The following is a 15,496-nucleotide window of genomic DNA, read 5'->3' on the forward strand; positions in this document are numbered from 1 at the left end:
AAATAACTTGAATTGCAATTGGTCACGAAATACAGCTTCCGGGAACGTTACAGCGCGGTCATTCCTTGTACGAACGTGTGTACATATACAGAAAGCCGTCTGGCGTCACTACGCTATAGGCGGATGGTACTGCGGAGTGAGATGGCGCCGGGCAAGAAGGACATCGAAGCACCCTGCATCACATGTTTTTCCCGGCCCTCTCTTGTGGACGCGACTGAATGCACGCGTCTTTGTGTTCATACGCGCCCAACTTGTTTCTTAATACTCCAACTTTAGAGAGAAAGTGTATAAATCGAACTCTGGTGTGATTTCAATCACACTCCCGATGAAAGCCGGATACCGGCCGTAACGTTTAAATGAACTGTTTGTTTTTGCTTTTCTACGTGTGCATGCACTTTTCAAGTTACTAACACCGACTCCGTAGAACTCCACACACACACACACACACACACACACACACACACACACACACACACACACACACACACACACACACACACACACACACACACACACACACACACACACACACACACACACACACACACACACACACACACACACACACACACACACACACACACACACACACACACACACACACACCCTGCTGAGTGACCGTGAACTGCCACAGGTATCCCCTTACCCCCAGAGGAAAGATCAGTTGGCTGGGACAATAATACCGGCGCAACTTGTTGACATGCACAATGTCGGTAGTTCTGCGTAGAGGTGTCACGGATCGGTCAATTTCGTAATTCCTAAGGTCCTTCCATCACTGCCCAGAGTGTTCCTTGGTTTGCATGCCACGGTGTCTAGGAGATCGCCATGTCACCGACTTAAAGTTCAGTTGGTAGAAACATTTTGTCCTTTTCGTGGTATGCGAGGGAACTACGACCACAACCTTTCTTACCTTCTCCACATTATCGGGCTTGCTGTTTAGCAGTGGCGAATAAGAAGGTATTCCATACATCAGAAAAGAAGGCGGACGTCTTGTCACTTCGTGTGGAGTCATGTTGTATTCGTGAAAGAATTCCGAAAGATGCTGAATCCATGGTTTGCGAGGCTCATCATTGATTTTGTGTTTGAGTCGAGTCATTATAGTCCGATTTATGCGTTCGTTCATGTTGTTGCACTGTGGACGCTGAGACGATGTGAAGAGCTGATGAATGTTGTTGTGTTTCAAGGACTGTTTGAAGTTGCCTGTAGCGAATCCTGTTCCACAGTCAGAGATAAATTGCTTCTGCTTTCCACCAAAAGCTCACCAAAGAAGAATGTATCACACTCAGAAGACTACAGAGTAACACTTGCACCCACGGAACACCCTCGCACAGACTATACCCAACGCTACGGGGATACCACTGCCCAATGTGGGGCGTACCGGACACCTTGGCGCACCTGATCCTCGAGTGTCCATGGCATCGAGACACAGACGCATCGCCTTCACCGAAAGACTGTATCGCCAGACAAGGAAGCGAAGACCTCGTCGAAACGTGGGAGGCCAAGCTCGTCTCCGAAGACCTGGAACAACGACTCCTCGTCGCCAGGGCCAAGGAGGCAGCGAAGGCCAGAGGGTTCCTGGAATGAGGAGACCTCCCACATAGAGTAGAATCGGGGCTTATTACTGGATACTATTTCAAAAATACACGTTCATTCCTCCTCCTGCAGCCGCGCAGATGGTTTTCAGGCAAGACGTGTAAGCATCAGACGTCTCATTTTTTGGGAGCAAAGGCCCACACATAACGCGTGGCGTGATCTATCGCCAAGTGAAGGAACTCCTTTGACAAGCCGTATCCCGCAAAGCCACCGATAGTGTCCATGGCGAGAAGGTCGAAAGGTTGTTCTTCAGGTGGCAGAGACTCCAGTGATTCAAATCGATTGCTTTCTGGTTTCTTGCATTTCTGGCATGTATCGCAATGATGGAAGTAAGCAGAAACGTCACTGATTTCTGGCCAGTAAAACTGCGGTGAAAGTATTGGCAAGGTTTTCTTCACTCCAACATGGCCAAACTGGCGGTGAGCATTCTCGAGAGGTCCCAATCGGAGGGCGTGAGGGACATATACTTTCTTAATTCCCTTTCTGCTGACAATGGTCAGGCCATTTTGAATCGTATGTTTTCCATGTGGACGGTCATCTCGGTGGCCTTGAAGCTCTGTTATGGATTGAAGTTGGTTGACAGGATTCCGTGAAAACGCGTCTGATTCGATGTTATTGCTGCCCTTCTGGTGTCGGATGTTGCTTTAGATAGCTTTAAGGAGCACATAAATAGGCGCCGCTATGGATTTTTCATGTCCTTGAGCGACTGTAAGGCAGCATAGCCGGTTATCACAGTAAAAGGCTTTCCATGCACGTAGCAATGCCACCTCACGACAGCGTCAATTATGGCCAAGCATTCGAGCTCTATTATTGCGTAATTCTGTTCATGCTTCAGTCATTTCTGCAATAATAAGCCACAGGGTGTTCATTTCCTTCGTCATCTGGTTGTCTCAGGGCAGCTATGATGCCTACATTTGAGGCATCGCAGTAAGCAACGCATAGTTTGTCGACATTAAATATTCTCAGTATTGGCTCTTCGGTTAGGCGTTTCTTAATTTAATTAAAAGCCTTTTCGCATTGAACGTCCCATTCCTATTGAGTGGACTTGTGTAGAATTCTCATAAGAGGATAAACAATATTGCTAAAAATGGGCAATGTACTGCCGCTAGACATTGATGGTTCCTAGAAATCTTTGCAGCTCTTTCTGACATGTCGGTTTTGGAATCCGTGACACTGCTTTTACGTTGCTCTTTCCCGCACAGATTAGAATCCTGTCGACTTAATGTGACGAAAAGGCCACGGTGTCAACCCGAATACTGGGTTTTATATCTTAGCATCTCATTCTGCTGAATGAGCGTGAACCCCCCCCCCCCTACACACACACGTATGTATGAACAAGGCGAATGCATTCCGAGTACTCAATTGAGCCCAGCCGAATATAAGCTTCACCGCGAGAGCGCGCGAAAGCGACTAGTCGAATGTACCATAACACTCGACTCGTATGAGTCGTGTGTCATTGCCAGTGGATAAACCCTCCTTACAAGGGTTAAGTTATCACTTCAAATAGATAAGCTGTACCGGCAAGCACCGCAGTAACTGACTCTGCGGGAGACCCTCACATTGTGCGTAACTCACTCACAGTGCTACACAGTAATCATTCCAGCTACGGAGAGCTCTACGAAGTCCAGGATAGGTGTACCTGGACGTTGACGCGCAGACAAAGCTATTGGTTCAAGCAAGATGTAGTGGAATATGAGCAGTCACCGGTACATTAGGAAATAACGTGGTCATTGGCAGACTCGCTACATAAGCCTTGTCAGGACACCTGCAGATTGTACCACCTCGACCGAACATCCGAGCATCGATAATGCTCTGGTACTGTTAAGACCTAGAGGCTTGAAATCGTCCTTGTGGGTGTTCGAGAGGAGGAGGTCCTGCTACAGACTTCGACTTCGGGGCCTCGTATCTGTATATCAGTCTTCTGTAAGCCCATGTTATTGTAAAAATAAAACTGATTGTGAAGTTTATCAAACAGACTACTGTGAGGCACCAGCGCAACGGGAATACCACTTACGCCGCTCCGCAAAAAAAAAAAGTTGCTTACAATACTCCCTAATGTGAAATTTGAGTGCAGCTGTATACGTGTTTTCATTTCGCGATATATTGAGGGAAATAATTTCAGACCGAAATCGCTGCACCGACAGGCAGAGGGCCGGTGCCGTCAGCGCCTTCTCAGAAGGAGGGGCAGCATGGGAACGCTGGCATGGTGAGCGGCGACGGAGCCAGCTGTGAAAGAAGTCGACGACGAAGGCGCGAGCACTGGCACGAGCGTGTTCGCGCGGTTACAACGAGGAACGGCGATGCTCAACCTAGGAACGGCTGCGCTCTAAAACGCTCCAGTGACAATTCAAGCCGGAGCGAGGCTGACCAGTAGGAACGCTTCTGTGGGAACGACTGACAACTGGAAACGCCAGGACAGTTCCTGGACATCACGTAGCCTCAGTCCGTTTCAACAAACGAAAACATAGTAAATCGCAATAAACAAGAACAAAACATGAACGAACAGGTCACGAACAGACGTGAAGAAAGGAGTACCTGATGCGTCGCTAACACCACGCATAGCGTAAAGCAGCAGAAGCAGCCACGTCGGCCAGGCGATGCGAAGTCGGAGCGTTGCCTTCTGTCCTGTCTAGCTCTTGCAATGTGGTCGAAGAGACATTTCATCTGATACGCAGAGCTGTGTTGATGCTGTGAACTGTTCGTGTCATGGCGATCAGCACAGAGCAGTAGTGGAGCTCCAGTATATTAGAGTACAGACCACGCGACCTTCTCTACTCGAAGAAAATAGGAATATTGTAAAAACCATATCTATCGGAAAAGCATCCGGGCAGGGCATCTTCAGTACTGAAACGAACAAAAAAACGTTCATCACTCCTCTTCCAGCCGCTAAGATGGTTTTCAGGCAGACATGTAAGCATCAGACGTCTCACTTTTGTGAGCAAAGGCTCACGCATAATGCGTGGCGTGATCTATCGCCAAGTGAAGGAGCTTCTTTGACGAGCCGTATCTCGCAAAGCAACCGATAGTGCCCATGGCGAGAATGTCGAAAGGTTCTTATGCAGGTGGCAGAGACTCCAGTGATCCAAATCGATTGCTTTTTGGTTTCTTGCATTTCTGGCATGTATCGCAATGACGGACGTAAACAGAAACGTACGTCACTAATTTCTGGCCAGTATGCCCAAGTGAGAAGTGCGTCGGCCACACCTTGTGAAAGGATTCACTAGCTGTCAGGTGCGGTGAGCATTAACGCTAGATGGCGTACATTACAGGTCGAAGGCAGAAGAAGAAGAGCGTACGAAGTAGGTAGACGTGTTATTCTCACGCTGCTCTCAGAAGAGTCACAAGAAAGCCGCCGAGACTCCTTGTGGCCTCGTCATAGCTTTGACGCAGGACATGGTACCTAGAGATCCCGGCAAGTCGGTGCCAGAGACCGAACACCCAAAGGGCAAGCCAAGAAGACACCGCAGATCGGTCGCCGACAAAGAACAGCCAGCTTCGTCGGTCTCGCTCTCCTCCACATTGCAGTCGAGGCAGTCACTTGACCTAATGCCTGATGCGCCCGCTCGAACTCCTCACCCGGACTCTGAGCGCGGAGCTCAAGCCAGTCCTCCTACCGCTGAGAGCAGCGGAACCACCGTCGCCCTTGCAGCTGCTGAAGAGATCAGCGTGTCATCCTCGAAACCTAATGACGCACCCGTTGAGGCTGATCCCGGAGTAGTTTCACAATCGGAGAAACCGGCGGAACAGCAGTTCCAAATGGTACCGACCTTAAAGCGCCGACTGAGCCAACCAGAAACGCTCACTGTGAAAGCCCTGCACACGAAGCTGTCGACAGGTCCGTCATCAGCTGGCTCCGATGCCGCCATCGCAGCGCAAACCAGGGACAAAACCAAATTTTACAGCGCCATCGCCTTACTCCTGTTGGTCGCGGCCATCGTCGTTGGAGGACTGTTCGCGGTGATCTTCCTCTTTACCAATTGGGAGAGCCAGGTGCTGCTCCAGGTTCCGGGCCTTGGCAGGTTCCGCGGCTTCGTCGTCGTGATCGAGAACCAGCCGCTGTACGTGTTTCGTGGAGTTCGCTTCGGCCAGGACACGGCAGGGGACAAGCGGTTCGACAGGCCCACCGCTTGGACCAACAACAGACACGCGGTCACCGACGCGAGGCTGTCCAAACCGGGCTGCATGCAGAAACCGCTGAGGGAGAAAGACAAAGACGTCGAGCTCAACAACGACATGACCGAGGACTGTCTGCACCTTAACGTGTGGACGCCATGCACGGATGCCTCGGAGCCCGGCTGTCGCAGGACGGTCGTGGTTTTCCTTTCATCGCGGGGTTTCCAACAGGGCAACAACAACGACTACGACGGCCGCTGGTTCGCCGCTCTCGGCCAAGTGGTTGTGGTGGTGCCGAATTTCCGGCTGGGCGCTTTCGGCTTCCTCGACCTTGGCGTTCCCGGCGCCCCGGGAAACGTGGCGCTGGACGATCAGCGTCTGGCGTTGGAGTGGGTGGTGGCGCACATTGGCAGCTTCGGTGGCAACGCCAGTGACGTCGTGCTCATGGGCAGTGCCGCCGGCGCGTGGTCGGTGGGCGCCCACATCACTGGCGACGATCCGTTCTGGCGTCACGAACGGTTCGCAAAGGTCATCCTCCACAGCGAGTCGCCGCTCAGGCGATACTACGCCCACACCGCCCGCCGGGTGACGCAACTGTTGAGATGCCCGGTGGAAGACCGTCTGTCGCAGCTGTCCTGTCTGCGCAATGCCTCGGCGCACGACGTAGTGCGCGTGACGAGCGCGTGGGACTGCCACCAGGGCCCCTCGACGACGCGCGCGCCCGAGTCGGCGGCGCGCGTCGTCGGCCGTCGCTTCCTCGTGGGCGTGGTCTCGGACGAAGGATCCCACTTAGCTGACTTGCTGCGCAGGCTGCCGTCGCGGGCACAGAACTTGCACTGGATGGCGAGTGAGTTTCTGTCCACCGTGTTCCGCATAAAGCTGAGCGCCGAGCTCGCAGATGCCTACCGCAGCACGACCGACGGAGGCGATGCTTCTGAAGATGGCTGGGCGGTCGGCCAGCTTCTGGGCGACGTGCTCTACGTGTGCCCGCTCGTACGACTGGCGTTAGAACTTGCAGCCGAGCACCGGAACTTGGTGTGGGGATTTCTGTTCGACCACCGCGCCAGCTTCGCACCGCCCTACGACGGGACGGGTGCACCGCGGTTCTCGGAGCTCGACTTCCTGTTCGGCCGCGTCCTCGACGGCGCCGTCGGACCGGCCAGTTCGGACGAGCAGCGGCTGGCCAGGGAGCTCATCGAAACGTGGACCGGCTTTGCCAAGAGAGGTTCGTTGCCCAGGGTCGACCAGCGCACCTGGCCTCCCTACGCCGACGGCAGGGCGGTCCACGTGCGCATCACCCAGCAGGGGCTGGAGGAAATGTGGGACTTCAAGAAGAACAACTGTTCCATTGTGGCCAGCTACGTTCCGTACGCGGCCCACGATACTGCAGCGCGATGGGAAAAGAACACTACCGCGTGATCCACGCCTAACCCACTTTCCAGACGCTGATATTGGACGAGGCGTGTTAATTACTTGCTACTACCTTGTTGTTTTTTTTTTGCTCGAATTAAGTAGAGACTATTGAACAACTGTTTTGCTCTTAATCGATTGCCCTTTCTCTTTATTGCTCCGTCTTAACTGCACCATTGATATCGCTGGACTGTCGAAACATTTCGTAACCCACATGATTTTGTACCGTTTCTGACTAATTAATTTTTTCAGGACTACGTATGGAAACCGTTGCACTTATATTACGCTGCACGAGTTACGCTGTACTCTTAGTTTCATAAGCTGCCAAGTGTTCAGACAGCACGTAGTATAAGCTTCTCCTGCTTATGACACTCACCTCTAAGGACCTTATGTATTACACGTTTCCTAAAATTGACGGAGAAATCCGCACTTATTGGCCGTCGAAACCACAGTGCTACATTTAGTTCATCTTCCGTGCTAGAGACAGCGTATTGTTGCTGTTTGCGTGAGGAGCTGCTGCGTCCGCAAGCGTTTCATTAGGACCCCCTGGAGCTAAACTTCATATGTGAGGTCGCGCGGGAAGCTCAACCAAAATGGCAGGGTCGCATTCGCTTCCCTTTCAACTTCTGGGCACAACCGCGAGGTTTACGGCTTTTCACAGTCGTTCAACGTAATACACGAAGAACTCCGGTGTTTATAATCGCTAGGCGTTAAACTTGTGAGAATTTTTCTTGCACGGAATTCGCGGACTCGATGTATTAAGAAGTTCCTTGCTTCATAATATACAACAAAAGATCACGTTTGCCTCATTCCTCCAGGAGCCTCTAATGCTGCGAGTTTTTGTTTGTTCGTTTGTTTGCTTATATTGAAAGGACATCGATTTGGGCTCTTACGTGTATCTTAACCACAAGATAAATGAACACCGGAGAAATAAAGTTAAAGCTGCCGGCTTTTCAACGTATCCATGTGCACATATGACTCAAAATAAAAAATCTCAAGATCATGTTTATTTTTTCCAAAGAACACTTGGAAGTAGGTCCGAACAAAAAGTGGAAGCTAGTCCACTTGACTCGAATCGAAAAGGGCTTCCTCAGAAAGGGGAGGCACACAAAATCGAACACCAGTATAGTTTCAATGAAGCGATACTTTTATGATATAAAAGATTTACAGGAGACTTAACAAATGCGCACATAATTTCAACTCAGCATACTTCTCGCAGTACTCTGGTGGTAATCGCCTGTTGCCTAAATTTTTTGCGTGTTTTTGTTTCAACATAATGCAGGCCATAAACGGTGTTTGTAGGAGTGTGTAGAGAGTAACAAACTGTAGGGTTTGAACATGTCACAACAAACAAAATCATATTAAAAAAAAAAGGAAAGAAAAACGACGTTAAGGTATGTTGGCACCTGGTGCGGTTAAAAACTTATTTAATGGAAAGGAACGGATGTCGCCAGGCTAAGACTTCCTAAAGTCAATATAATGCTCGGAAAAGGGTTCCTAAACTTATTACGAGCGTAAAACTACCTCAGCTTAAGTTTATAAAAACCGTGGGCTGAATACTGTTTAGTAAAATCATTCTCAAGGCAGTGTATAAACTAGACAGAATTATAGGAATAAGCATGTTGTTGGTCCATACTGAATGCTCACAGAGGATGAGTGCGAGCGAGAAAAGACAAAGTGTTGACCCCTAAAAAGATTTAATTGAAACGAGGTCCGAATACATATACAAACTACAGTGCTGCTTGCGCACGCTTGGTGATCAGCCGTCTCAAAGGACACATAAAAAATAAACGCAAGCAAGAAAAACAAACACCGCAAAAACCAATTGCGCGCGACAACAACGAGGCGCCAAAAAAAAAAAAAAAAGCAAGGATTATCGATACTTGTTTGTGACCGCCTTGTTAAAGCTACCCGTCTCTGCGCATGGCTAAAGAAACTGATGTCCTTCTGCGAAAGCTCAATCGAAAGTGCGCTGACGGGCGCGTCGCCGAGCCTGTGCGATTTCTACTCCTTCTGTAATCTCTATAGTTTGCCCCTGTTCTTGCCTAGGACATTGACTTAGCGCAGCTTCAAATGAGCAATCACAAAAAGAGCGCAAAATTTTTGAACCATGTGCAGTGGCGGGATAGTTTATCGAGGCGGCAACACATAGACTTCGGTTCTCGCGCTTTTTTTTCGTGCCTCCTCGTGGGCGGCCGGCATTTGGAATTTCGCTGCTTGGTTTTCACCTGATGATTGCCTTGAGAGGACTTACCACCATGCGTGACCAAGCTGCGCTAGATTATATATATATATATGCACTTCGTTTCAATTAAATCCTTTTAGGAGTCAATAGTTCGTCTTGTCTCGTCCACCCCCGTTAGCGCTGTTCAATTCACTATAAAATAAGTACTCGTCTGACAAGCCACCGCGAACATGTCTCCTCACCATCATCTTGCTTCCTCTTCCCTTATTCCACTGCAGGGATGAGCGGTTAGTTGAAAAGCGGCATGTATGCGCACATCTCCACATACTCAGGGACATAAGTTTGTCCAACGGCTGGTTTCGAACCCTGTTCCTTCAGCACAGCAGCCTGATGCGCTACCCATTCGACCACGTACTACCCAGCGATCTAGGTAAGCGGGAAACGAATGGATGGATGGATGGATGGGTGGATGGATGGATGGATGGATGGATGGATGGATGGATGGATGGATGGATGGATGGATGGATGGATGGATGGATGGATGGATGGATGGATAAGTGGATAGGTGGATGGGTGGGTGGATGGATTGATCTATTTCCGCGGGAAAATGTGTGAAGTACTCTAAGAACGCTAGCACATTAAAACGCCCGTGCACCGTGCATTGGGTGCAGGTTAAAGTACCCCAGGTAGTCAAAATTAATCCGGAGTCGCCCGGTATGGCGTGCCCTATATTCAGAACATGGTTTTCACACATACAACCGAAGAACCTAACTTTGAAGGGATCCAAGTTGGGATGAAACAGGTTTGTTGAAGAGCAGTACATATCTTGTGGTACGCGCCCTCTGGCACATAATCAATGACCCAAGTTTGTGGTAAATCGGTTCATTGAAGATTGGCACATACCCAGTTGCGCATACCCTGTGAGCCAAATCGACATCCAAGAGGTTCAGTGAAGTGTGGCACACACCTAGTTTCACATACCCAGTGATCCAAGTTGGAGTGAACGATGTTCATTGAACAGTGACATTTAAATAGTGGCACATGCGTAGCCAGTAACCTAAGTTGGCGTGAAACGGATTAATGATGAGCGGCACATATGCAGTGTCACACACCCGTGACCCAAGTTGGCCCAACGATTGCTTTCCAACCACGTTCGCTGATCACAGCAGCGCGATAGGTGTTAACGGTATAATGCCGCGCAAACGACAACGAGTCTGTCGAGAAAATCACGCGTTTAAATACACGGCTCGTTGCTCTAGCTGCAACGTCGAGTGAAACAATAAAATAATTCGGCTCGCTGGTTCTCCCAAGCCCCGCCAGGGACACACCGGCGAAGTTTGTACGCAAGCAGATCAAACGCAATTTGTTGTGCCGGTTTAGCAAACGAGATATTGCGTCCTTTTCATTTTTTCGTTTTAATTCATCAGCATTCTTAGTGTGCTTCACGCACTCTACCGGGGCTATCTATCTATCTATCTATCTATCTATCTATCTATCTATCTATCTATCTATCTATCTATCTATCTATCTATCTATCTATCTATCTATCTATCTATCTATCTATCTATCTATCTATCTATCTATCTATCTATCTATCTATCTATCTATCTATCTATCTATCTATCTATCTATCTATCTATCTATCTATCTACGTTTGCATGTTTGTATCTAAATCTTTTCCCGCCTACCTGGGTCGCTCGGTAGTCCGTGGTCGAATCGGGCCACTGTGCTGAAGTAACAGGGTTTGAAACCAACCGCCGGACCAACTTGGGTCCCTAATGCGTGCATACGTGCCGCTCTTCAACGATCCTCTTTCCCTCCGACATGGGCCACTGTAGAGGCGGTACAAGGCTAGGTACAGCTGTGCGAACAAATTCTTTGACGCCGACTCGGAGCACTGGGTATGTGCCACAAGCTATGTGCTGGTCGTCAGTGAACCTCTTTGATTCCAACTTGGGTCACTGGGTACCGTCTAGCAGGCGTGTGCTGCTCTTCAGTGACCCTCGTTGACGCCAACTTGGGTAACTAGGTATGTGGCACTGGGAATGTGCCGCTTCTACAATGACGAAAACGATCCCTTAAATTTATCCAATGCTTTGCGGAAGCGGAAATCACGTCACAAGGGTTCTTAAACGACAGCGACCCGACGTATTAGCAGGCTGCGCCACAAATGCACTGGATATGTGCCGATTTTCAATGAGCGCCTCCAAGCCAACTTTCTAGGAGCTGCGCCGTGAATTCCCTCTGTAAAGCCGAGTGTGACTGGTCTAGATTTCTGTGTACGACTCGACTCTCTTTGGCGTTCACGAGCAGAGCGGAAGCCTGACCGGCGAAGGGTGACACGTATTTTCTCAAATGAATGCTCTGGCAGACTGAGATGTCTTGAAAAATTTTGGTAGCGCGTGGCCGTGAGCTTTGGGGTTATTTAGGTGGAGTCTGAACGCGGTCCCAGTCTGACCTATGCACTGTTGGTCGCAGACATCACAGTGGGTCACTCTGCATGTGCCTCCGAGTGTGCGACAAGCGCGGGAACAATTCTCAGGGTTCGCAGGCACCGGTGCACCATGCTCCTTGTCTCGGAGGCCACGTGGGAATTTCTGGACACTACCACTAGATGGCGCAGCGTGTCCAGAAAGAAGTTAGATAGAGAAGCCCGGTTGTCGCATTACACGCATTACACGCTTTCGAGCGTTTGCAGGCACCGGCGCGCTATGCATTTCAGAGTCCACGTGCAGGTTTCGCGTCAGCGGCGCCCCATGCAGTCGAATGTGTTCAGGGAAATGTGAAAGAAGAGTCCCAGTACACATAATTTATTTCGACGGCGGCAATACGTTGGGTCGCTATATTGATTCGATGCTAACGCGTTGTCGTCGACAGTCATCGTGAGATGGGTCCGGCGATTTTTTTTCTTGTTTTTCTCCCACCAAAGGTCGGGGGTTCGAGTACCCTTTAACTGTCTTTAATAGGCGGGAAAGCGTTCAGCTACAAAAAACATACACAGATAAAAGCCTAGTTAACATAGATAGACAGTTGGCCACCGGAAAGTGCCTGAAGTACCCTAAGAATGCCAACGAATGAAAAATATATCGGCTCAACTCATTTCACAATGAATGTTGACAATAATGCGATTAGCATTGCGGCAATGTAGCCACATGCCATGTTGTCACCGCGAAGACTAGCTGATGCTGGTGCTGGCTGATGGTTGTCTTGCCGTTTATATAATTTCGGCAACTGGGTAGCACCACATGGTATGTGCACGTGTATGAAGCGTTTTTAAAGCGAAGCTTTCTTTTGCCTCTTCTCCTGACTTTCCGGGTGCTGCTGCTGTGGTCTTGCTCGCACGCGCCGCTGGGTTTCATGCAACACCACCAGATGGCGCTCGCCTCACGTCAAACGGAAAGTCAGAGAGGCTGAGATAATCTCACGGGTGTCGGCAATGGAAAAGAAACTTGCCACGAGTAACTACTCAAGAGGAAAATAACGAAATGAGGCAAAAACAACGTATGATAACTCAAAGGGAAGCTCTTCACCTTTCGAAGCGAGATCAGGATGCCTTAGAACACACACTCATAAAGCGAGATACAACAAGGAAGAAGAAGCATGGGCTTGCTGCGGTAAAGCTAGGGAAACGATGGAGCGTGTTTTATTAGAAGGTGAATGTATCTGTCCAGTGGTCAATTTAGGCACATCTGGCCCACTTGAATCCCTTGGGTTCAGCGATAGCAGGGGGTAAGTAAACATGTCCGCAACAGAGATTAGTAAGAGGCGATTCGAAGATTGGTCGAAGAAAAGTAGGTAAACGACAAACAATGGAGGCGTACAAAAACAAAGTTCGCAATAGGGGTTCAGAAAGTTTGGTTATGAGAACTAATCGAGGGGTTTTTCTTTCTTCCTTTTCTTTTAATTATTTAACATACTTAGGACATTGAGCAACATAATAACAAAGATTGGTGGCGCAACCCACCACCCCGTTGCAAAGGGGATGCTGATAGCATCCATTCATCCATCCATGCTCGCGCGCGCAGCTGGGTTTGTTGCAACGCCACCAGATGGCGCTTGTGTCCGCGCATCCTGGCCGGCGCCGCCGCGGCAGCGTTTCAGAGTTTGTGCGCATGGTACGTGCTGTGCTTGCTTTCCTATGCGACAAAAACGCAGGTGCTGGACAGTGGAGGTCGCGTGCTGTGTTGCGATAGTGTAAACGTTACTGTCGTCCATAACCTGAAGCGAGCGCTTGGAGCTGGCGTCTCAACAGCGTGCTGGTCACGTATGCAGAAGGAACGCGTAAACACGCGCCTTCAAGATGTCTCCAAAGCGTGCACTCAGCGTAGATGACACCCAGGCCCGAAAGAAGCGTTGCGCGGAACAGAAGAGTCTTCGCTGCGCAGCGAAACGTGGTGTAGACCGCGATTGCATGTAAACAATGTATACGTACAATTATAATAATTAATTGAAATACGTACTGCTCCATAATTCAATGAAAGTATAACAATTCTTCCACAATGCGATGTGAGGCAATGATAATGCTCAAACTTCGCAGAGATTGTGATCAATGATACACAGCAACGCCTCAAGCCACCGCGTCTCCCTGTGTGTTCTGTGGACTATGCAGACAAACAGCAGTGGTTCACGCAAGGTAACGTTTAACATCAGCTCACCCAGGGTGTCTACCAACCAGGAAAACCGGGAAAACCGGGAATTCTCAGAGATTTTCGATAGTCTAGAAATACTCAGGGAAAACTCAAGGAATTCGTGCTTCTGTCAGAGAAAATTAGCTGTAACTTTATTGACAAGAGAACGGAAGTCGCGGTAATGCTGGCGCAAGTACCAGAGAGGAATCGTAAGGAATAGTATTTGACGGTGTGTCGTTGGCTGGAGGAGTTGCCAGTGTACAGTGAACGGCCGACTTTCCGGACGCCCGATAATGCGGACGGCTTCGCGGCACCACCACTCCCCCCATAGAGCCAATGTATAGGAACATCTGAAGTTCCGGACGCTTTAACCCTTCCCCGTCCAATTTTCCGGATTTTTTGCCGTGACCGCAGGTCCAAAACGGCATTAATCAAAGACATAATCGCCGCCATTTTGATCGCCACGCCGCCTCGAACTGGCGCTCTCGCACGCAGATCCTCTGGCAGTCGCAGACAACACCGCGGCAACGCTTGGCCTAGCTGCTTTAATGTTCGCTCTTAAGTTTTTTTGCCGTTCGGTGCCAGGTTTTCATTGAAACAATTCGCCGCTGTGAGCAATGGCACCGACTCCGCCCTTGCGGTCCTCGCGATTGGCTTCGACGCTCGGAAAGCACGGCGCGTAACGTAATGCCGGTTCCCGAAATTGAGCTTCGCCTCATTAGAGCAGTGTTACGCGGTGAAGCATACGCGTAAGTACGCGGTGAAGAATAACATGCGTCGGAAGGGGCGGTTGTCACGGGACACGGTATGTATTCCCTAATTATACGCGCGTGCACCCGTCATCTCCTGTCACAGCACGAGCACCGATATGCCTAATAAGTGCAGGCATTCATAGATTTTTCTGATGTGCCTGTGGCGATTTGAGCCTTTAAGGGCAGTAAATAACGCGCCTTCATTTTTTTTACAGCGAAGCTGTTCAAGGCTAATTCCCCCAGGTCCGTGTGTAGATACAAAATCCCGAAGATAGTGTAATGCCGGGCCGACCCGCGGCGGAGGCGCAGTTCACCATTGAGGGGCCCACATGAAGAGCTTCGCTGGTCAGCCTTCTTCACAGAGTGGAAGGGCACTGATTTTTCGAACTGCTCGATGTTTCTGACGTTTTCGCGGCCCCTAGAGAGTACAAAAAATCGGACGCTGACTGTAAAACTGACCAACAGGATCCTTCAAATGGTCCGTAGGGAGAACACGCGGCAGAAGGACGACGACAACACAAAGCACCTACGCATCAAGGAATGAACGGGAAAGGAACCATGCCGCCGCTTCTTTGAAGGAGCTTGAGTTCAAAACAGTGTTGGCTGACGCCGAGATACAGGTGTGCCTCATTTAAATCAAAACAAACCCTTTAAAGCAGTGAAACACTGAGGCGTTGTGCAGGGGCTGAGAGGTTGACTTACCAGCTGTTGAGAGAGTATCTCACTTGTGACAAAGTTCGGGCCTCCTACCTATGTGCTTGCTGTCAGTTGGTAGATGTGCAATGGGTTTTAGCAATTTTTTCGAAGATATTTTA

At 49.6% G+C, this 15,496-nt stretch overlaps 1 protein-coding gene across 1 annotated transcript; it reads left to right on the forward strand.

The window, feature by feature from the left end:
* The first annotated feature begins 3,153 nt into the window (after positions 1-3,153).
* Positions 3,154-8,146, forward strand: LOC142571065 (acetylcholinesterase-like). The gene has a single exon (XM_075679360.1). The coding sequence runs from the start codon at positions 4,987-4,989 to the stop codon at positions 7,123-7,125; it is 2,139 nt and encodes a 712-aa protein (XP_075535475.1). The 5' UTR covers positions 3,154-4,986; the 3' UTR covers positions 7,126-8,146.
* The last annotated feature ends 7,350 nt before the right edge of the window (positions 8,147-15,496 follow it).

This window comes from Dermacentor variabilis, chromosome 2 (assembly GCF_050947875.1).
Source record: "Dermacentor variabilis isolate Ectoservices chromosome 2, ASM5094787v1, whole genome shotgun sequence".
In the NCBI taxonomy this organism is placed as follows: Eukaryota; Metazoa; Arthropoda; class Arachnida; order Ixodida; family Ixodidae; genus Dermacentor; species Dermacentor variabilis.